Here is a 22,183-nt window from a genome sequence, read left to right as displayed (position 1 = left end):
CTAAATCTATGCTGGTTTTTTTTAAACAAAATACGATTTCCCATGTCTTTTCCTCTTACATCCCTTAAGAGGTTTTTCACATATATTTCACAACCTGGTTTTTTCACTAATTAGTTACTAACCTATATTTTCTAATCTATAATTTACTACTTTTTAGCATAAGAAGTGAACCACTTTCCAATGCTCAGAAATCTCTCCTAATTCTAGCAATGTTTTATCTGGCTGCAGCTTCAAGAAAATGTACCTTTGTGGACTGACAAATTGGTAACTGCATTTACATTGGTACTGCCAGTTTGCTAAAGAAATTACTCAAGTTCACACACAAATGCTGTTATGTGTACTTTTACCTTGGTGTACTTGTGCATATGGTTTTGGTTCTGTAGGTGCAGTTAGAGCCCAAGTTTTGAAAGTTTGATGCATTGAGCTTTATAAGTGTTCAAACATAAACCGTCAGCATTGTATATGGAGATATACCTATCTCATAGAACTGGAAGGGACCTTGAAAGGTCATCGAGTCCAGTCTGCTGCCTTCACTAGCAGGACTAAGTATTGCTTGTCATTGGTGCAGCACTGAACCCATCCTGGGTCTGAGGCCAATCTCATTCTCACATTTTTTCCCTTACTTCCATTTCTTTCATATTCCTTGTCTCCTTCCCTTCTATGTATCCGCTCAGTCAGTCTTCTCCTCTGGCTTACCCCTCTTCTGGCCTCTTCCTCTGACTTCCATTTCCAGGGCTGCCCAGAGGGGGAGCAAGAGGGGCAATTTGCCCCAGTTCCCCATGAGAGTTTTTTGGGGGCCCTGGAGTGGGGTCCTTCACTTGCTCCGAAGGCCCCCGGAGCTTCTTCCACTCCAGGTCGTTGTTGGCAATTCGGCGGCAGGGGATCCTTCCGCTCTGGGACATGCCGCCGAAGTGCCCCGAAGACCCGCCGTGGGGAGTCCTTCCAGCACTTCAGTGGCGAGTCCTGGGGCTGGTCTTTAGTGGCAATTCGGTGGCAGGGGGTCCTTCCACCCCGGGACCCGCCGCTGAAGTGCCGGGCCTTCAGCGGCAATTTGGCGGCAGGGGCCCCTCGCCACCGAAGACCCCTGCTCCCGGAATCCTCTGGGCGGCCCTATCCATTTATACATTCCTCCATTTCCCTCACTCTCCTTGTGTTGTCCATCTCCCTACAGTTTTTTTCCCCCTCCTTCTCTGCTATGCCTCAGTCACACTTACACTCTCACACATGCACATGTATAAATCGGCATCCTTTGTGTACTTCATCCAAGTCATGAGACCATTTGGTCAGGTTTGATATCAATGGAAGTTGTAAGAACTGCAGGATTGGGCCCTTTCAGAGTAAGCAGCTTCTCTTGTTATCAGTGGGAGTTCCACCTATGAAACAAGTGTAGAACGCAGAGTCAACATTTAAAAATTTACCCTGCAGATGGGAGATGGGACTTTTGTCCTGAATATGCTGGTTGATATCTTAGTTTAACCAAGTCTGTATGCTCCAGTTATACTGCATGCCTCGTTCAACACACACTGATTGCCTCTAGTATAGAAATCTAAAATCTTCCACTCTTGTGTTCCATAATGACAGATGGTTTGGAGTCTTAAAATATTTTTTAACTTTAAAGCTGTTTAATATTTGTGAACTGATTTATTGTCCATATTGCCCTATGACAAAACCCGACCAGCATAAGTTCTTACTCTTACTTACAGAAATTACTCATAACCAAGAAGGTCCAGCATCATCAATACTGATACAGTGGTGTCATCCATTTAATAAATGGGCAAGTTATGGGCCATTAAACCTAGTACTTTGTGCCAGACCATATTTTATAGTGGTGCCCCAGAGTAATACATAATTAACGCCTCACTGATTGACAAAATAAATTACAATGTAATCAATCACTTTATACAAAAACTTGTCGTTACTGCAAGTGGAATGTGGAGACATTTGCAATGCTCTAGTGCTGCTACTACTGATAGAGAGTGGATTGCACCATTTTCCCAAGAGTCCACTACCTTGCTATTCATTTCTAGGTGTCATTCAAAGGGTTGAGTTTTATCAGATGACTTTCATAGTTTCTGTAGTTACTCAAGCTTTTGTCTGGAATTGAAGGTGGCTAGTGGGAAATGAATGAAGTTTTGTTCTGGGTTGAGAGTTTTAGTTGCTATGTTCCTGAATTATATTATTAGTTTTCATCAAAGTGCCCACAGTTCAGTCTGATGAATCTCTCAATAAATAATGCCTCCTGTGGTGTTTAAGGTATTACCCAACTAGAGTTGCACACATTTTGTCCCACTTATCTGTTGACAGTAAACGTGACAAATAATGGGGGAGGGGGCTCAGCGAGGACTGATTGATCAGTTCTCACAAAAATATTGTACAAAGGCCTGGAACAGAATGAGAGAGAGAGGGGGACTATTTATTGAAAAAACTAAATGAGACACATTGATAGTCTTCCCACTTAAACAAGAAGGAATCTGAATGAAGTGTTTTCAAAAGTAGCCATCATGCATATGTCTGTTACGTTATGATTTAGAAACAGTCGCATGTTATGTAATGAGGTAGAAGGTGGGGAAAGTGGATTAATAGGGCCAGACCCTCAGCTAGGTAAATGTAGCTATGCTAATTTACACCAATTGAGGATGTAGCCCATAATGTGTTTGTTATGCATTAGACACTGAATTCTTTATCAATACAAACAGGATATTTAAAAATGATTCCACTTCTGTTTCTCCATCCAACGTTGCTTGGGTCATTTTTGCTGAGGGCACAGGGAGATGGGAATGTGTAGTTAACGTGGAGCTCTTTGTTGTAAATGTATTGAGAGCCTCATATTCAATAAATGTGTAGGTATGCGCATTATGAGTACACAACTATGTACCTACTTTGGGTATGTGCTACCAGAAGTGTGCATACAAATCTGTTTTGGATGTGTGTGGAACTTGATAGGCACCCCAGTCCTTCAAACTGGGGATTTGCATGCACAGTGCCAATAGGTATGCATTTCACATTCACCACAGCACCCTGTCCAAGTGACTGAAAATCAGGTCCTAGGCCGCAAAGTGCTATTGTACGTGATTTTATTTCAAGGAACTGTCTTTTTGTTCTGTTTGCACAGTACCTAGCATGGTGGGGTCCTGGTCCATGAGTAAAGCTCCTAGGTGCTGTGGTAATACAAAGTAAAAATAATAAAATGACAAAAGTAAATAACAACAATAATAAGTAATAAAAATAATAAGCCATTGGTTAAAGCAGTCTGTTTTGAAAGTACCTAATGGTCTCTGCCTGCTGTGAGTTGTCAGTAAAAGGCGGCTTCCAGCTGTGAGGTTTCCCCAGCTGACTCACTGCTGATGTGTTCAACATTTTCAGACAGTGGTTTTGAGAATTTAGTTCGGTGCTGAAGATTCCGTAGAATGTCCCTTTTACAATGAAGGATTTTCTGCAAGGGCCGAAGTGAGGAAGTAAATGTAGTTCAGCCCAGTATCATGTAACAGTAATCAATAAAATACTAACTGAATCTCTGATCTTGAAAGAGAGGAACTGCCATTTGTGGTAGAAAACAGAACAAGAATTCTCCTCCCTCCCCTACTTTTCATTCAGGTCAGTAATTTTAAAGCACTGCATTCTGCATTTTTGGAGCCGCAGAAAAGATTATTATTAAAAATTCTCATTTGTATTGCAGCCATGCCCAGGAACTATGCTGGTCACTGGTTAGGACGTGCCATAAAGACTGATGAATCACTTACCCATTAGCTAAGTGTAACCCACCATTGTGTGTGTGTGTGTGTGTGTGTGTGTGTGTGTGTGTGTGTGTGTGTTACAGCAGTAGTTCTTGACCAGGACTCCCTAGGGAGCCTGGAGCAGGTTTCAGGGGGGCCTCCAGGCAGGGCCAGCATTAGACTTTCTGGGGCTCATGGCAGAAAGCTAAAGTCCTCCCACTGCCTGGGGCTGAAGCCCAGATCCCTGAGCCCCATCAGCAAGGGCTGAAACTGAAGCCTGAGCAATGTAGCTTTGTCGGAGCCCCAGGCAATTGCCCTGCTTGCTACCCCCTAACTCTGGCCTTGGCTTTTATATGCAGAAAACCAGTTACTGTGGCACAAGTGGGCCATGAAGTTTTTATAGCATGTTGCAGGGGCCTCCAAGAGAAAAAGATTGAGAACCTCTGTGTTACAGGTCCCTCTTTGTGTTTGATCTGCAGATATCTGAGTCTGTTATGGCCCCAGCCCCTTTAAATATCATGCAAACGTAGCACAGAGGTATCAGACATGAGCGGTGAAATCATGCCTCCATTGAAATCAGTGGTAAAAGTCCCATTGTCTTCAGTGGGGCCAGGATTACGCCATGGGCAGATCTAGCTCTCTTGCTGAGCTATGAGACATATTAAGATTTTGCAGAGTATAAACTTTCACTAAAAGAAAAAAATTCTAGGCTGCAAGAAACCAAGTGCAAACTGTTGTCAGGTTGTCTTCCCAAGTCTGCACACAGGCTGCTAGAGTAATTCTGAAACACATGAACTCTCCTGCTCCCATTCATTTCATTTTCTGAGTAGTTCAGAATAGTGCAGCTGCTCCCTTTGAGAAAACATCAGATTATGTTCTGCTGACTCTGATGAGTTCGGGGCATGGTGGGGTTTAGCCAGTCAGGGATCCAGAAAAAATATCAGGTGACTTCAGCCATTTGATTGCCACCAAGTAACCAGTCCCAGCAAAAATTTGAAATGAGGGGAAAAAAAATTCAGACACCCAAATAGTGAAGAGAAGGGGGGAAATCATGCCTGACTTTGATGAAAATTTCACTTGTGAAATATTTCACTCAAAACACCCCAGACTAATTTCTGGACCAAGTTTCTGTCAGTTACACTTGTGTAATCTGGAGTTATCCCTCTGTCGTATGTTGAGTCAACCAGATTTAGACCTGTGTAACTGGGAACTGAATTTGTCCTTGCAACTTTGTAGAAACTCCATAAATTTGAAAATAGGAAAATTTCAAGTTCTTTCAATTTTGCTTTGAATATATTGCTCAGCTGTTGTCATAGCAAAAAACTCCTGAGGTATTAGACAAAGGATTTCCTATAAGAACATGCAAATGAGATTGGGCCAAGTGTAGAGTAGGAGGTTTACTGCAAATATTCAATGGGAGACTTCATCACTGTATCCCAACTGGAGGTCATTGCAGAGTAGTAAAAACCCTGATGAGTGACAAACTGTTGCAGTCTGATGATCGAGCCACCTGTTTCTGGGAATTATTTTTATTCATAGTGTTGACTTTAAAAAACTTTTTGCTTTAATGTTACTATTGCTGCTGGAAGGGTGACTACATCTCTCCCCTCTATAACGTGACCTGATATAACACAGGTTTGCGTATAGCGCTGTAGCAACGGGGCTCTGGCAGCGCTTTAAAGGGTCCGGGGCTCCAGCTGCTGCGGGGAGCCTCAGGCCCTTTCAACCCCGCTGAAGGCCTCCCACCCCTACCTTGGGGCTATGGCAGTGGGGCTCGCCGGCGATTTAAACGGCCCAGGCTCCCCACAGTGGCTGGAGCCCAGAGCTCTTTAAATCACTGCTGGAGCCCTGCCTCCCCCTCCCTGGGGCTGTGGCGGTGTGGCTCCACCAGCGATTTAAAGGGCCTGGGGCTTCCCGCAGCAGCTGGAGCCCGAAGCTCTTTAAATCACCACCAGAGCCCTGCCACCCCTACCCCGATATAATGGGGTTTCAGCTATAACACGGTAGGGATTTTTGGCTCCCCACAACCGTGTTATAGCGAGGTAGAGGTGTATTTATATCCTTACATTACCATTTAGTATCCGTCAACTCAGTTTTGTTACAAAAATGGGGCATATCTGGCTCAGTCCATTGTCTCTGAGAAATGGTAAGTGCCATCTAAATTCTTAAACCAAAGCCTGCAATGGGAACATGTTTGTTTAAACTTGATTGGTCAAAATAAATTATATTGATTAGGGCTGCACCCTGTATTTGGGTCCAAAAATGAACACTCACCTACCTACCTACCTACCTACCTACCCACCAAAGGCCACAGTCTACAACCTTTTAAGGAAACAAATATCTGAACCAATTTTGATCCAGACCTGAATTTGGTTATTGGGACCCTTGTCCAAAACTATGTCTGGGGAAAACCTGAAGGCCCTTGTGAGATAAATTATCCTTCCGATGACAGTCATGATGCCAAAGCTTCCCACAACTCCTGGGAGTGGAAAAAAATTACTTTTACTGTACAGACAGCATGGCTGAATATTAATAGTGTCTGGAGTTGTAGGCTGCTTAGTAAAATCCATGTGATATTTTTGTGGAATATATTAGAGTTCAAGAAGGGATGTTGGGGTGAGCTTGGTGGTCACACAAAGGAAGTGCGATTAGGGTTGCCGACTTTCCAATTTCTTAAAACCGGACACTGCAGCCCCGTCCCCCATGCTCACTCTCCTCTTCCCCTGGAACTCACCTGCCACCTGCAAAGCTGGGCTGGGAGCTGAAGCAGGGGCTGTCCATGAGATGCAGGTGGGAGTTGATCCTGGTTGAGAACAGGCTGGGGCAGACTGATGACCCAGCATCTCCGGTCCCTATGCCCTGGGCCAAGCTGGAAGTGGGATTTGCAGGCAGCGATCACAGGAGGGGCGAGGAGTGTTGTAAATCTGCGTGTCCGAGCGAGATGGGCTGGGGCAGGAGAAATGCCCTTCCCTCCCTGTGCTGTGTGAGAGAGCTGGAGGCCAGGCTGTGCAATGAGCCAGGCCCTCACCTTTAAGAACACTGCTCCCACACCCTTCCGGGCTGGGCTGGGCTGAGCCAAGCCCCCATCCGAGTGGCATGGAGAGGGAGGTGAAGTGAGAGCTGGTGCTGCAAAGTCATCTCTGCCCCGGGGAGAAGGAGCTGCCCCATATGGGATCCCCAGCTCAGATTGCAGCTCTGGTGTGTGTGCTTGATCTAGCTGTCAAGTATTGACTGCCGTAAAGCAAATGCAGATGGAGAGCCCCATGCTGCTCCAGTACAAGTGTGCCAGTATACTGTGTTTCCTTGTAAACTATCCCTGGTGTATCCCTTCAGCTGCTGAGGTTGTGCCAAATAGTACGTGGCTTCCTAAACACTAAAGTTAGACCACCTCTGGAATGAAACAAGCAAGCATCTTGATCCCTATTTTGTTAAATGTGTTAAACATAATTTGACTTGGACGTGGCCTTAGATAATCTCCAATTAAAATTCTAACCTCCCTAATAGTCCTTCCCTCTTCTTAACCTCTGCTCAGAATCCTAATGAAAAGCAGATAATAGATGAGTCACTAAAGCAACATGATTCTTTGCTCATTTTCTATTCCAGTAACCTGTGGAAAGCGGATCCAGCAATTCAACAGTGACTAGAGCAAGATCACACAGGGCCACCTTGGAGGTAGAACTTGGAGGACATAACTGGAATTAAAATATTATGCTTAAGGGCTACTGAAAAACTAATGTTGGTTGGTCCTTCTCCTCCAAACTTTAGTGGCCACATAATACTGAGAGCAAAGAAACACATTATTTTTGTTGTCTATGAACCTGTCTCCCTTCATTGGATTTTTCTTTTTCCATTTGTCAGATAGAGGCTTGCAGCTGCAGAAGAAGATTAGTCCTGTGCTCTCGTACTGAATCCCTTTACCTGCAGCTAACTGAAATTGATGGGTATTGCATGAGCATTCAGCAGCATTTGCCACCAGTTCAGTACTTCTGTTCAGGAGCATGGGGTCACTAGCATTTGTCCTCCTTAACTACAACTGCTGACTAACTGGTATATGTCAGATGAGAGGAGGGAAAGCAGGTAAGCTGCTTGCCAGTCAAGGTGAGCAGCCAGACCTTGAAATGTTTCACTTCTCTGTTTTTAAAAACTTTAATTATTTTTGAAGTGCATAACAAATACTCATACAGTATAGTGCTGCCATCAGATTATAGGACATACTGAGTGTGATTTCCACACCCTGTCCCATTATCTAGTCATATTCATTCTGCAAAGTAGGTGTAAAACACTATCATGCTGATTTGATAGAATGTCACATTCACTTTGCCTGTGCAACCTTTATTCAGCCCCCTTGTGCATATGCATTATGATAGTCTTTAATTACATGAGCACATACTATTTTTTCACAGGACCCCTGCCTCATTGGATGGGCACTCAGAGGAGAAGAATTAAGGTTACACTGGCAACTTTAAACTGGCATTTCCAACTTCTAAGTGTTGAATATGAAACCTAAACACCATTATTTTAACATAGGTTTTTTGGTATGTAATATACAAATAAGGGGTATGCTCTGGCTGCTTTGTGCCTCTCCGTTGATGCAAAGCAGCCAAACACTCAGTTGCTTTGTTTCACCAGAATGATGCAAAGCATCTGGCACATTCTTGTGAATGTGGTCTACAAGTTTTGTCCTACATACAAGACAGCAGCATCAATTGAGCAGAATTGATATATAATATAAACAATAATAAAAACTCCTAACGTAGAATAGTATAACGTGAATTTCAGACTCTGTTACACATCTTTTCACTAAGTAAATAAAGATACACTATCCTCATTATTGTGGTGCAATTGGCCACAAATCGGCGAAATAAATATTCAGGAACCTTTTAATACGATTCAGGAAATTACTCCAAACCGCATAGTACTCAGTTTGTTTTTTGCTATATCAATTAATCTCACTGAGTCAATTATCACACATTTAACAGCAGTTCTGAGTTGTTTAATAACTGAGTCCCATTTTTGCAACAATAACCATTTTGTATACTGTAGGACTATCACACTGGGCATTTCATTATATTCTGTAGGTGAAGAGCTCTAACACTTAGTTTTCTTATACAGAAACTGATTTTATTTTTATTGTTTCAAAGCTTCTCATTTGCTCATGGTGGAGATCAGAGGTAACTTTGTGTCTGATCCTATGTTCATCATCTAGTGGAGCTTAATCGCACACTGAAAACTAGAGCTTGTTGAAGTTTTTCACGTGGAAACTTTTTTTCATTGAAAATTTGCCCTTTTGCAAAAAACATGTCAATATTTGTGAAATTTTCCATTTTCACTACATTTTCCAAGATTTATTTTACCAATATCCTCACCAATGTTCTTTTTAATTATAAAAATAATTTTCAGTCATTAGAATTTTAATTTATAAACTTATTTCACCAGAAACAGTGTTTTCTTTCTGAAATCTGTGTTTTCAGCAAATAAACAAATTGGAAAAACATTTTAAATACCTTTTGAAAATTATTTTAGTAAAACACATTAACAGACCATTCCACAGAAAACAGAAAGTGGATCCATTTCAAACTATGTGGAACAGAAAAAAATTCAAAATTTCAAAAATGTTGGCAAAATTGTTTTTGTGGATTTTTTGACCAGTCTCTCTAACAGCTGTAGTTAAGAATGTACGTGCACCAGAGTTTTTTGCTATGACGATTTCATTATAAAGGGTTCATCTGCATTGTTAGCAGGGCTGGCGCCAGGCACCAGCCGAGCAAGCTCATGCTTGGGGCGGCAGATTCTAAGGGGTGGCATTCCGTCCAATCCTAGGGTGGCACAGCCACCCCTTTTTTTTCCTTTTTTTTTTTTGGTTTGCTGCTCTGGCCGCCCTGTAGGGGGCAGTGGCATGGAGGAGGGGAGCGCCCTGCTGGAAGCGGGCTGCACGCTCCGTCTGCCCCAGCCAGTGCCAGGTCTCGAGCAAGTCTGGCAGCCTGCATCCTTTCCTCCCCATCAACCTTCAATTCACCTGCAGTCGGGAGTGGCGTGGAGCCCTCCTGGCAGGCGGCGCGGCGGGAGGTGCCAAGTGGCAAGCACCCCAGCTGAAGGAAGTCCTGGCCACCCCCTTTCTCTCTCTCCCATGCACTCTCTCCCCCTTCCTCCCGCTAGCTGGGGCACACACTCTGCTGCTCAGGGCACGTCTGCAGCACAGGGAGTCCCACTAGCCAGCGCGGCCAGGGGAGGCAGCCGCGAGCCACCAAGTAAGTGGCACTGAAAGTTTGCAACCTGGCTCTGGCCGCCCTAAAGGTTGTTTTTTTTTGCTTCGCCACTCCGGCCGCCCCGCACGTGTTTTTTTGTTTTTGTTTTTGTTTTTGTTTTTTGCTTGGGGCTGCAAAAAAGCCAGAGCCGGCCCTTACTGTTAGTGATGGAAATGCTGTTTCAAGTTATATTTCAAGAGACATTCCTGGTATCAGAACAGGGAACCCAATTCTATACTATTGTTGCTGAGTAAAACGAAATATAGAAACATGCACACAGAGGAACATATCCCTTCCATCTCTGTCAAAACTGTCATCAAACAATTCTGTGTTTTATATAGAGAGAAATATTTTTACTTGTTTGTTTTGAAGATTTTCCATCCCTTTGGGACCCTTGCATAGAAAGGTTAAAAAAAAATGCACCTGATGTGGTGGTAATGACACAACGCTCAAGAGAGGGAGGTGTCTAATTCGTGAACCATTCCCACTGATTAGAGTCTGGAAGAGCACAGATACTGCAGTCTTCCTTGTGTGACTGCTACATATTGCTTGTTTGTGAATCAAAGAAACTTGACTGCAGTAGACCATGTCATTTATGAGGCATTCTAAATGGGAAAGAGTCTGAAAGGTCAAACTACAATAAAGTCTTTGAAAGAAAGGAAGTTAAGTGATAAGTGAGCAGTGACATACTCACCTGTGAAGTCTCAGTTATGAATGTAGTTACCTCCCTGCCCTGTCTCCACAAAACAGACTAAGGTACCTGGCTTCATGAATTTAAGAACCTGGCTGAGATATAGAGATTAAAAATAACACTTCACACCTACATTTGAAGCCAGGTTCCTGGCTTGCCAAGCTGGTCCCCCAGACCTAGAGTCTATTTTTATTGACCTTCCAGGCATACTGCAAGACCTGTCCAAGTACACAAACTTTTGCCTGAAAGAACCTAGGGAGCAATGTATATTGGAATATTTGCTGACAATGTGCCAATTTTAAAATCTGTTGTTTAACCATTACATTGTTCTATGAGTGTTAAGCTGCTTGCCAGTCAAAGTGGGCAGCTGGACCATAAAATGTTTCACTCCTCTATGGGTTTTTTTTGCATATTTTTGTAATCAAAATCAATAAATAACTTTTCTAAAGTTCAAGGTGATGGTGTATTCTCTTATAAGTTAGCAAGACTGACTATATTTACAAATGAAAGTTATGAATGGCTAAAAACAAGCAGTTAAACTGGAAATCGCCTGCAATTATGGCCAGCTCTGCTGCTGGTGCTAAAATACGTACGTATTAATAGGCAGAGTGATCTACTCTTTAGAGCCAGGAACTCTTGGATTCAAACTCCAGTTCTTCCTCTGATTTGTTTTCTTGCTTTGGGCAAATCATTCAGGTGAACGTTTACAAAGTGTCATCTGATTTTGGGCACCTCCATTTTTGTGTGCCAACCTGGGACACTTTGGGTCTGATTTTCAGAAGTGCCGAGTCCCCACAATTCTAGTGGAAGGCAACTGGAACAGCAGATGATGAGCACCAGGTATCTCAAGATGGGCACCTAAGGCCTGGTCTACACTACGCTGTTAAACCGATTTTAACAGCGTTAAATCGATTTAACGCTGCACCCGTCCACACTACACTGCTCTTTATATCAATTTAAAGGGCTCTTTAAATCGATTTCTGTACTCCTACAAAACGAGAAGAGTAATGCTAAAATCTATATTACTATATCGGATTAGGGTTAGTGTGGACGCAAATCGAAGTTATTGGCCTCATTATTTTACAGTAGCTACCCACAGTGCACCGCTCCAGAAATCAACGCTAGCCTTGGACCATGGACGCACACCACCGAATTAATGTGCCTAGTGTGGACGCGCACAATCGACTTTATAATATCTGTTTTATAAAATTGGTTTAAGCTAATTCGAATTTATCCTGTAGTGTAGACGTAGCCTAACAAAGAAGCACACAGGCAGAAAGGCCACTGTAGAAACTGTTCAGTGTAACTTTTGTTTCTCTTTCATTAAATGTAAAATGGGAATAATAATGTTTACCTACCGCTCAGGGGTGTTATAAAGATGAATTAGTCTTTGTAAAGCACTTTGCAGAGCAAAGTATTCAGTATTATTATAACTCAGAACATTGTGTGAACACTAATATCCAATTATACCTAACATGCTTTTGTATACTTGGATATAAGATCTGTTCAATCAATTCTTTCATTAAACATGCAATTTCATTTTCTTCAGCCATTAATACAATAAACACTCCACCCTTCTGGTAAGCTATGTTTCATTCTGATCTTGACAAGAATGTGTTTTTACTGCTTAATTTTGTTTCCATAGTAACATTTCATCAAATAAATACTGTAATTGCTCCTCAGTTACAAAATTGTTACCTAAAGAAAACAATGTTTTCCTCTCTTCTTTCCTCTCCCTCACCAGTGCATAGTTTGGGACTGGGACTCCAATGGCAAACATGACTTCATTGGAGAATTTAGTTCGACATTCAAGGAAATGCGAGGAGCAATGGAAGGGAGACAGGTAGGTGCAAACCCTGTAAAACATCTGAATTTCCTGACCAGATTTCAAGTTGTCTTGCCCTTTATGCAGTTCCATTGACTTAAATGGAGTGTAGGTTAGTATAAAATTTAAGCCCTCTTATTTATTAGATGTATCAGGAGAGTTTCATTACAGTTCATTGTTGAGTCCAAAATTTGACCTGGAGTACAGTGCTGGGTGCCCCTTGAAAGACGAGGTGCATTTTGGTAGTTTACCCAAACCTGTTTGGTTTCATGAAGGATGGGTCCATTCAAGGAGAATAGGTCCATCAATGGTTAATTAGCCAGGATGGGCAGGGATGGTGTCCTAGTCTCTGTTTGCCAGATGCTGGGAATGAGTGACAGGGAATGGATCACTTGATGATCATCTCTTCTGTTCATTCCCTCTGGGGCACCTGGCATTGGCCACCATCAGAAGATAGGATACTAGACTAGATGGACCTTTGGTCTGACCCAGTGTGGCTGTTCTTATGTTCTGAAATTGATCTGGAAGTTTATGAAAATATTGATCTTACTTCTCACAAGATTTCAAGGGTTTCTTGGTTATATTTGGAGGGGGAAGTGCAGTAAGAGTAGCTTCTCCATCCTCCTGCTTTTGGTCTTGACCAAACCCAAGAAGTGTAGAGAAACTCAAGAGTGAACACAAAACAGAAGGTTTGCTGAATGGATGGATAAAAAAGTTCTGATTTTGTCTGAACCATTTCATTTCTACTAAATAGGTAATCTGTGTAAGCTAACTATTTTCATAGGAAGTGTCATGAGAGCTCATAAGAGTTGCCATGAAATCTCTTGATAATTCACTAGTATAAAATATATATATTATGTGCTATCTGTAAAATCCCTGCACTGTTGCTTTGTTGAGAAGTGGTTAACCCACAGAAATGGGAGCCAGGATTCTTTCATTCCTTTCTCTGCTCTGTGCTTGAATCTGTTACTTTGAGCAAATCTTCTGATAAGGATCTTCTTTTCATAGATGCTGGGTGCCTGCAGCTCCCATGGAAGTCAGTAGAAATGCAAGTGCTCAGCACTTTTGCAAACCAGAATATAAATAGTCTTTCTGTAGTTTAATTTATGTAGTTGCATAATGGGGATAATGACATTAATTTACTGGGAAGTTGAGTGGCTTAATTAATCGATATTTGTAAATCCACTGAGATCCAGGGCTGGTGCCAGAGGGAGAAGAAGACAAAGCAGTGATGAAGTGTGACATCACTGGCAGAGCAATGGTGGGGCTTGATTTAGTTAGTAGATCTTATGCATAGGGTGAGATTAAATGGGGAAGGACAAGATTAGCTTGTATTTAATGCTGTAGAAGAAGAAGAGCTAGTGGTGGGATACAAATAGAGGGGAAATTTGTTTGTAATTATGAGCCTGGAAAATGATCCTAGCAACAGCATTTTTAATGGACTGGAGGGAAGCAATGTAGCTGGCACTGGGGCCAGACAGGAAGGGATTACCGTAGTTGAAGAACAAGACTATGAGAACCTAGGCCAATAGCTTTGGCAGTCTAGACAGACAAGAGAAGAAAGAATCTTTGACATATTATATTGGTAGAAGCTGCAAGACTAAGATACAGTCTGGATTTGTAGGCCAAAGAAAATGGACCTAAGAGACTGTGAAGATGGCAATGTAATCCACAGTAATAGAGGTATGAAGGAGAGCGGAAAGTTGACCTGGGTTTTGTGTTCAATTTTGACTCTGTCGAGCTTATGTTACCATCTTGATTTCTCTGAGGAAATGCCAGACAAGCTGAGATGTGGGTTGCATGGTGGGAAGCAGTAGATAGCTAGCTTAGTGGGTTGTTGTTGAAGGTATTAATTGATGCTTGTGGATAAGAGCATCTACAGATGGGGTCTAGCGAGACAAAAGCAGGAGACCAAGGGCACAACCTTGGGGAACATCCAATGAAGAGGCAGTTGGAAGATCCACCCAACAAGACACTGAAGTAGCCACTGGAGAAGTAGGAGGAGACTCATGAGAGGACAGAGCTGCAGAAACTGATGGAGGACAGAGTTTTAAGAATCAGAGAGTGGTCAGTGGTGTACAAAACAACTTGAGAGATTAGGGAAGATGAAAAGGGACAGCCCTGAGATTTGGCCAGGATTGAGTCATTAGAGATTTTACTAAGAGCAAATACAATGAAATGTGAAAACTGTGTTTGGAGCAGGAACAGGGTAGAATCAAGGATGGTCTAGGACCAGTGGAACTCAGTGCATCAGTGTATAAAGCACAGTCTATAATCTTGAAGGCAATGTTGTTTCCTTTAATATTAGAGTATTTATAAACATATAGAAAACACCCTTGAAATTCCATTTTTTTATTTTCATTTAAGGTAAAATTCTGACCCTCATGAAATCCATTGGATATTTTCCATGTGGGAGTAATTGGTTCTTTAATTTCCATTTTAAATGTTTTGTTGTGTTCTTATTGCACGCTGTTAAGATGCCTAACAATGGGTACATTAAAACATTGAGTTATTTCCCAGCCATGTTCCTCAGCAGGCATTACACTAAATTAAAAAATCACTAATGGTTTCAGCAGAAACTGGAGATGAGTTAAAGTTAATTGGAATTTCTGAGCAAGTTTCTTATCCCTCCCAGGGCAGCTGACCTTCCCATCACAAGACTGACTTATTAGCAACACTCAGATCCAGAAAGTTGCCAGTCTGCTTCTGGGAAGGATATTTGAACTAACTGACCGATCCTGCAGTGCCACTGCATATCCTATTATTATCTGGACAAGATGTTCTGAAAATGAAAGCAGCAAAAAGGGGAGGTGCCACTGTTACTGTAATTACGTACCCAATACAACTCGTCTCTCCTTCTAATTCTATTTCCAGGCAAATTTCTTTCTCTTATTTATATTCATGCAAGTCTAATCATATAAGTTCTATCAGCTGCTGGAATGCAACTGCAAACCAATCTCACAGCCTGGGAAGAGAGAGAACACTCACCTGATGGCCAAAGACCTTTTACTGGTTGAGTGTCATTTTTCTCTCTTTCCCTGCACCTTTCCCCATTGCTTGCCCTGCCTTTGCTGCCAACAGCTCTGATTGGAAATCATCACGATGTAACTAACCAGTTTCTTATGAATTACAGTTCCTAAGAGAAAATTTAATTATTACCTCATTAATAATTCCACTTCTTTATGTCTGTGGGAGCCTCACAAATTGGGGTTGATGGCAGTTATTGAAAATGATAAATGATTTGGCATATCTAATTTGAGAAGTTGTCATTTCCTATTATTATTTAATCCTAGAGCCATTAGTGTTGATAAATTATCTGTGTGGGAATTAATAATGTTGGACCCCTAGACTGCTGGCCGTGTTTTAGTGACTGCTCTAATGGAAATTTCGGAATCAAGCTGAAAGTGCGAAACAAACTTGTTTCACACTTTATATTAAGGTTCTATTTATAAATAAGGTTAATAAATGGCTAACCAGTTGGTACAGAGTCTAACAAGAGAGTAGGTTGCTTATAACATCTGCAGATGTGTTTATAGCATCTGTGCTATAACACGTGACTCATGTTTGCAGTATGCTTCTAACATCAATCAGCCATTTACTAACCCTTTATAAATCATTTAAATGGAGCCTTAATATGGAGCCTGATCCAAATGTCCTTACAGGGCCAAATTGAGTCAGTGGAGCTAGATCCACTTACACCAGGGTTGAATTGGCCTCATACGTTTTAGAGCAATTACTAGATTGCATTGGTGCATGTCGAAAATTAATCATAAAGTGAGTTTGAGTGGAATGAGAGCTTTCACAAAGAGGGGGCAGGTACCAAGCTGAATAATATTAGCAAGGCCAGCCTGGTGAAAAAACAGCAGCTTTAAGTAAATGTCTATGAGCAGGAGAAGGAGCACATAATATTGGCCAAATGTGTGCATCCCTGATGGAAATTTCTTCAAAAGAGAGATGCTCTGTCACCAGAAATGACACATACAAGAATTATCAGAGACAGTCTGAACCATAAAGCTTATGGGAAGGCATCAGAGACATGGGATCCATAACATCCAGGCTGACCCAGACGGATTAATGTAGTATTCTGTGCTATGAGGGGAGAAACAACAAAGAGCAATTTTACGAAGTTCATTTTAATCCCCAGCATGGTACGGGGAGAGTTGTACTGTCACAGGCTTATGAAGTTATTAAAATCATTTCCCAAATCTCATTCCCCTTATATGACAGGCAGACATCTCACATCTCAAAACAACACCTCTACTTTAAAGAGAAAGACTCCTGTTTTTACAGCAGATGCTAAACATTATTTAGGAGAACGCATATCAGGGTTGTTTTAAAAAAACTGAACCTCTAACAAACATCTGCAAAACATATCCTGTCCCTCTATTTCACCTTTCCTTGAGTCTTATCATTCCAAAACTGTCCCTTCACAATTTAACCATAGCTTTCATCTCAATGGCCCCAATTCAGGACAGGCACTTAAACACATACTTAACTCTACCCTTATCCAGGACAGCATTGATTTCAGTGAGATGTTAAGTACATGCTTAAAGTTTAGCATGTGCTTAAGTGCTGTTCTGAATAAAGATGCTTTCCTGAATTGGGGCCTATATTGTGCAGTTGTTTTATAACATTTATTAATGCATTAAATAACCGAGCCACTTAAAAAGCAGAATGGAAAAGAATGATAAAGATTAATTGGCAGAACTGTTCACAGTTGAACTGGGGGAAATCCTCCTCTAATTAAAAATAAAACAAAAATCACACAATTTTGAAAATAGAGGCAATAGCACCAGATGGATTGGAAAAAAGCCATAGAAACATAAACCACCTGGACCCTAATGCAGTGGGAGAAATTATGTAATAGAAAAATCTGTCTCTGTATTTACAAAGAAAAAATTAGGGAAGGGAGAAACCTTCCTACATCTACTATCTCCTCTGGCATTTCCACAAGATTATTTAACTCCCCCATAGAATTTCCATTGTATGTGCCTCATTCATTAGAATGTTCTGTCAGACAAAACCCTGCCCTCTCTCTCTGGAAATTCCAATACATGAGGTTCTAAGGTGGTGTAGGAGGGGGCCTCAAAGCCCGCTCAAACGTCCCCCCTCTATCCAAACTCCTGAATGTTGTCCCAAACCCTTCAGATGGTCAGGGTTCTACTGCACTTGCATAAGTGGGCATGTGTAAGACAGTAAAGCAGTTAGTGACTTTAGTAATGTACCAAGGCAAGTCTCAATTTGCCCAGTTTTAGTAGACAGCTCCACTTCTCTTTTTAACATCAGAAGGTCAAATCCACTCAATGGTCTGCACTGTCAGAAGCCAGGCCCTTGGTAGCAGAAAAAGGGGGCTGCAAAAGCACAGTGCATCAGTAATCTTCAGGCAGCCAGCACAGCTCCAGAAGTGCTGGCTACGCTTTAGCGTCTTGGTCAAGAAAACAGAGGATGCACTGATATTTACTGCAGTCTGCACCTGCGAGTCTCCTGTGGAGCCCTGGCAGAGATTAAAAGCAGCCAGCCTACCCATGGTGGGCACCCCCAGCAGATAGCAGTGTGCAAACACCACCTGTCCTCCTGAGGGGAGGCGGGGAATGTAATGACCCTTACTGGCACAGAGAGGTGCAATTTGAACCTTGGGCACCAGCAGGAATGAATCTGCCCTGAAAGCAAATTGCTCACCTGGAGTCAACAGGATGACATATTAAATAGGACATTGACATAATAAAGGGTTATTTTTTGTCTCGGCAGCAATTCACTAAAAGAAAGAGGAAATTAAAAATAAAGAAATAAAAAGGGAATTATTTGGAGAAAATACACATTGATGATGGTCCATTTTGGATGAGTGTCACTTACTCTGGCTTCATACTTCATATTCCTCACATGCGTTTTCCTGGGGTATATCTGATGTGAGCAGAGGCCCTAAGTGAAAACAAAAGCTCTGTGTCACAGTTTCTCTTGCCTCAGGGTACATGGAACCCCTTCAGTCTGGTACCTTTATTGATTTGATATATTGGCCAATGCCATTTCTGGAAGTATGCTGCTCAAAAATTCTATTCTTTAAATGTGTACATTTAGGAAGTTTTCTTGACGCATGGGCCAAATGTAGACACTGTCTCTCTCCTTTACATGTGTATGGGAAGAAGTGTCTCAGTGGGACCCATAATTTTTCACCCCACTTCTGAGGGGTTGGTAGGGTAAGAGAAGGAACATTTGAGAAAGCAAACAATGTCCTTTATTTCAGGGAGTAGTGTCCCTTGTTGTGGTGAGCTGGGTCTCACATTTCAGAGAATGGAAGTTTAGAAATATGACTACCTTACAGGTGTCAGCATTATTTTGCCAAATTTCATGGAGGGCAGGGGGCAAAAAAGGGGGGAAAAATCCAAAAACACAATCTGGTTCAAGTTTTCTTAAAACAGCTCAGGTTCACTTAGTTGTTTCCCTCAACCTGGATTGCCGCTGAGGTTTCTAAAGAAACCTCAAACCAGGCTACATTTGGGTTTTCATTATAAAATCTTTTGCGCCGCTCTTGTAATAAACTAGCAGGAAGCAGTGAAGTCATATTGCCTCCTGTTTCATGACAAGAAAAGAGTTCACAGAGCTGTCAGGCATATGGCAGAAATGTTAACTGGCACACTATTAGAATGATGAATCTAAGTTTTACAATGGTTAACAATAATGTCAGAGTATAGACTCTCGTATTAGTTACCTCTCAGCTGAAAGGTTAATTTAAATGATGAAAATGAATCATTAACAAATGTGACAGATACCATATCAATAGCAGAATGTAGGAGTACATTAAAAAAACAAACTTGTCTTAGCAGTGAAAGCAAAATATTCAAAACAATTTGCATCATTTCTTACCTGTCAAAACCTGTGCTGAGGATTCTGTTCCTCCAAGAAGAGCTGATGATACGGCAAGGATTAAATAGGAATTTTAGAAAATGGTGCTTGTCATATAATCAGCTCCTGCTGTGTAAATGTGGAGCTCTGGGATCAGATCTTGGCAGGTAGGTAAAGGAGAAAGTGAGTTTTATTTTAAAATTGTCATTTTTAAGTCGACCCACGATCTGGGAGCTTAAACATTTTTTATTTTACAAAAGCTTTTCAGTTCACCAAAACATCATTTAGTGTATTTACCTGATGAAAATGTATTCTTCCCTTTTGTTTGTTCACTTGACAGGAATTTCCTAAGATGATTATTTATTTGGCTTGTGAGACCAACTGATCAGTTAGGTTTTCATTGCCTGTACATTTCATATTTTAATAATACTTCAGAATTATGTAGAATATCATCCATAGATCTCAAAGTGCTTTACAAAGCTGGGTAAGCATTATTATCCACATTTTACTGCTGCACAGAAAAGTTAAGTGACTTACCCAAGGGCACACTACTATTCTATTCTGTATGTTCTTCTACCACCCAAACCGTCATAGAAGCTGAACACCTTCCTGAAGGGCATTAAGCACTGAAATGCCTTAAGTGACTAACGTCTATTATGTGTGGTTCATCCTCTCCCCAAGGGAGAATTGTATGTACACTGTACTGTTATTTTTTTAAAATGCATATACTGCTATGAGTTTATCCTGGAGAAGGCAAAGTCAAAGAAGTACATCTTGCACTTGGAGTGGAAGGTGGTGAGGTTTGTGATGATCTGTTTGGTGAAATTCAGTATCAGAGTTGGGATTAGAACTCCTAGCTCCTATATTTTGCCCTCTCCACTAGACACCACTGCCTCCATTGCAATTGGTAAACTAAGCAATTTCTTTTTATAAATGCATCCAATAAGTTTATAGGATAGCTGCTACCAGTGAAGATAGTTTAATGTAAAATATACTCAGAGACGAGTGATCAATGTTTTTGCATTGCAATTACATTTCTTCCCTCTACTTTGCTGCCATCTCCTGTCAGGGAGAATTCTGTTAGATTTTTTTGGGAGCCTGAACTATCCTCCTGAGAACAGAAAAGCAGTTGCTGGAGAATTTCCCAGGAACATGTGGTCCTGTGTCTGCCTGTTACCTCAGTTGGAAAATTCATTTCACAAGACAAATAATTGAGGTGTAGGGCAAACTAGGGTGTAGGCAGCTGTACTTCATACAGCTTGGAAATATTTTTCTTGTTAAACTTTTTCTCTTTCTGTTATCAGCTAGGTCACCTGTTTCCAGGAGCCACAAGGTTAGGAGTGCAGTACAGGGAGCACAGTTAGCCCTTGGTGAAGAGAAGGTCTCACATTGCTCTAAAGCAATATCCTTCCCTTCCCCATTAGATATTCTGAGAGAAATCCTGATTTTGAAATGCTGAATATTCAAAGTAATTGTGTAATTCACCAGTGAGTGTGTGTTACAAGGCCTCCGCTGTGCTGATCCACAGAGAATATGAGTTGTTACAGTCCCTCAGTGCAGCAGCTTGGATCTTTAGCTCAAAATAAAGCCACTTATGCTTTTAGTTCTGGAAGTCCTGAGTTCAATCTTCACTGTGTTGGCTAAGATGGTGGCTGTCACAATTGCTCTTAGGGTTTTGCCTAAAGACTGTTGAAGTCAAGGGGACTATCTACATGCTTAAAATGCATCACATCCTTAAGTATGGATGTGCAGAGTATGCAGAGTCAGGACCTAATTAATTATTTCTTCCACAAATGCACAAAATACAGTAACTTCAAGCCAATCTCATTCAATTTAAAAAATGGCCCCTTTTGTGGATGGATTTTTCATCTTGCCTGGCGCCATGTCAGTACACACTCATTTCCTTGAGTGTTTCCCCCCATTTTAAAAAAAACGCTCCTCAAATAACATTAAAGACAATATTTTTTCAAAGCTCAGACCCTAAGTGTGCATATGTAATAGCTCATGCAAAATGGGACATATGCAGACAGGTATTTGCACATGCAAATGTGTGTTATGCTTGTGCAGAGGCATGTATGCATAATTTTGAAGGTACTACTTAGAGTTCAAAGTTTGAACATTTGGTCTGTCTTAAACTAGCAAAACCAAGTAACTTTTAAGTTGAAATTGATGTTTCTGCTGCAAAACATTTCAGCTTCAACAAAGCAACATATTTCAACAAAAACAATTTAGTTGAAAACATTCCAGCTAGCACTATGTGGCAGTGGTTATTTAATCTCCTTCTTTTACGTACTTAGATTAGCTTCTTATTTTTAACTTCTTATTTTCTCATGCTATCTACAGCATTTAATATTGCACTTTCAAGGATCTATTTACAACAAAAGGGGTTGAGGAAAGTACTTCAATCTCAGGTCTGAATTGCTGTGTTCTTAGTCGTTTAATGCAAACCCTCAAGGTTATATTAATACAGGGGTCGGCAGCCTTTCAGAAGTGGTGTGCCGAGTCTTCATTTATTCACTCTAATTTAAGGTTTCACGTGCCAGTAATACATTTTAATGTTTTCAGAAGGTATCTTTCTATAAGTCTATAATGTATAACCATCTATTGTTGTATGTAAAGTAAATAAAGTTTTTTAAATGTTCAAGAAGCTTCATTTAAAATTAAATTAAAATGCAGAGCCCCCGGACCGGTGGCCAGGACCTGGGCAGTGTGAGTGACACTGAAAATCAGCCTGCGTGCCGCAGGTTGCCTGCCCCTGTATTACTACGTAGGGGTAATGTATTTAATGTCGAGTATCAGACAATTTCCCCCAATCATTTTTATTTATATGTGGAGCCACTTTTTCTGAAATGATCTCTTTTTAAAAACC

The 22,183-nt window shown here is 41.3% G+C and overlaps 1 protein-coding gene across 6 annotated transcripts in view; it reads left to right on the top strand.

Annotated features, from left to right (window-relative positions):
• CPNE4 (copine 4) overlaps positions 1-22,183 on the top strand; it is a 433,913-nt gene that overhangs the window by 344,208 nt on the left and 67,522 nt on the right. For all 6 annotated transcript variants that reach the window (XM_050938446.1, XM_050938442.1, XM_050938441.1 and 3 more), the window contains one exon: positions 12,394-12,492. In XM_050938446.1, coding sequence (XP_050794403.1) covers positions 12,394-12,492 — 99 coding nt within the window. The remainder of the gene's footprint in view (positions 1-12,393; positions 12,493-22,183) is intronic.

Source organism: Gopherus flavomarginatus, chromosome 2 (genome assembly GCF_025201925.1).
Source record: "Gopherus flavomarginatus isolate rGopFla2 chromosome 2, rGopFla2.mat.asm, whole genome shotgun sequence".
Lineage (NCBI taxonomy): Eukaryota > Metazoa > Chordata > Testudines > Testudinidae > Gopherus > Gopherus flavomarginatus.
Note: the sequence above shows the minus strand (reverse complement) of the source record. Positions and strands in the feature narration are given on the sequence as shown.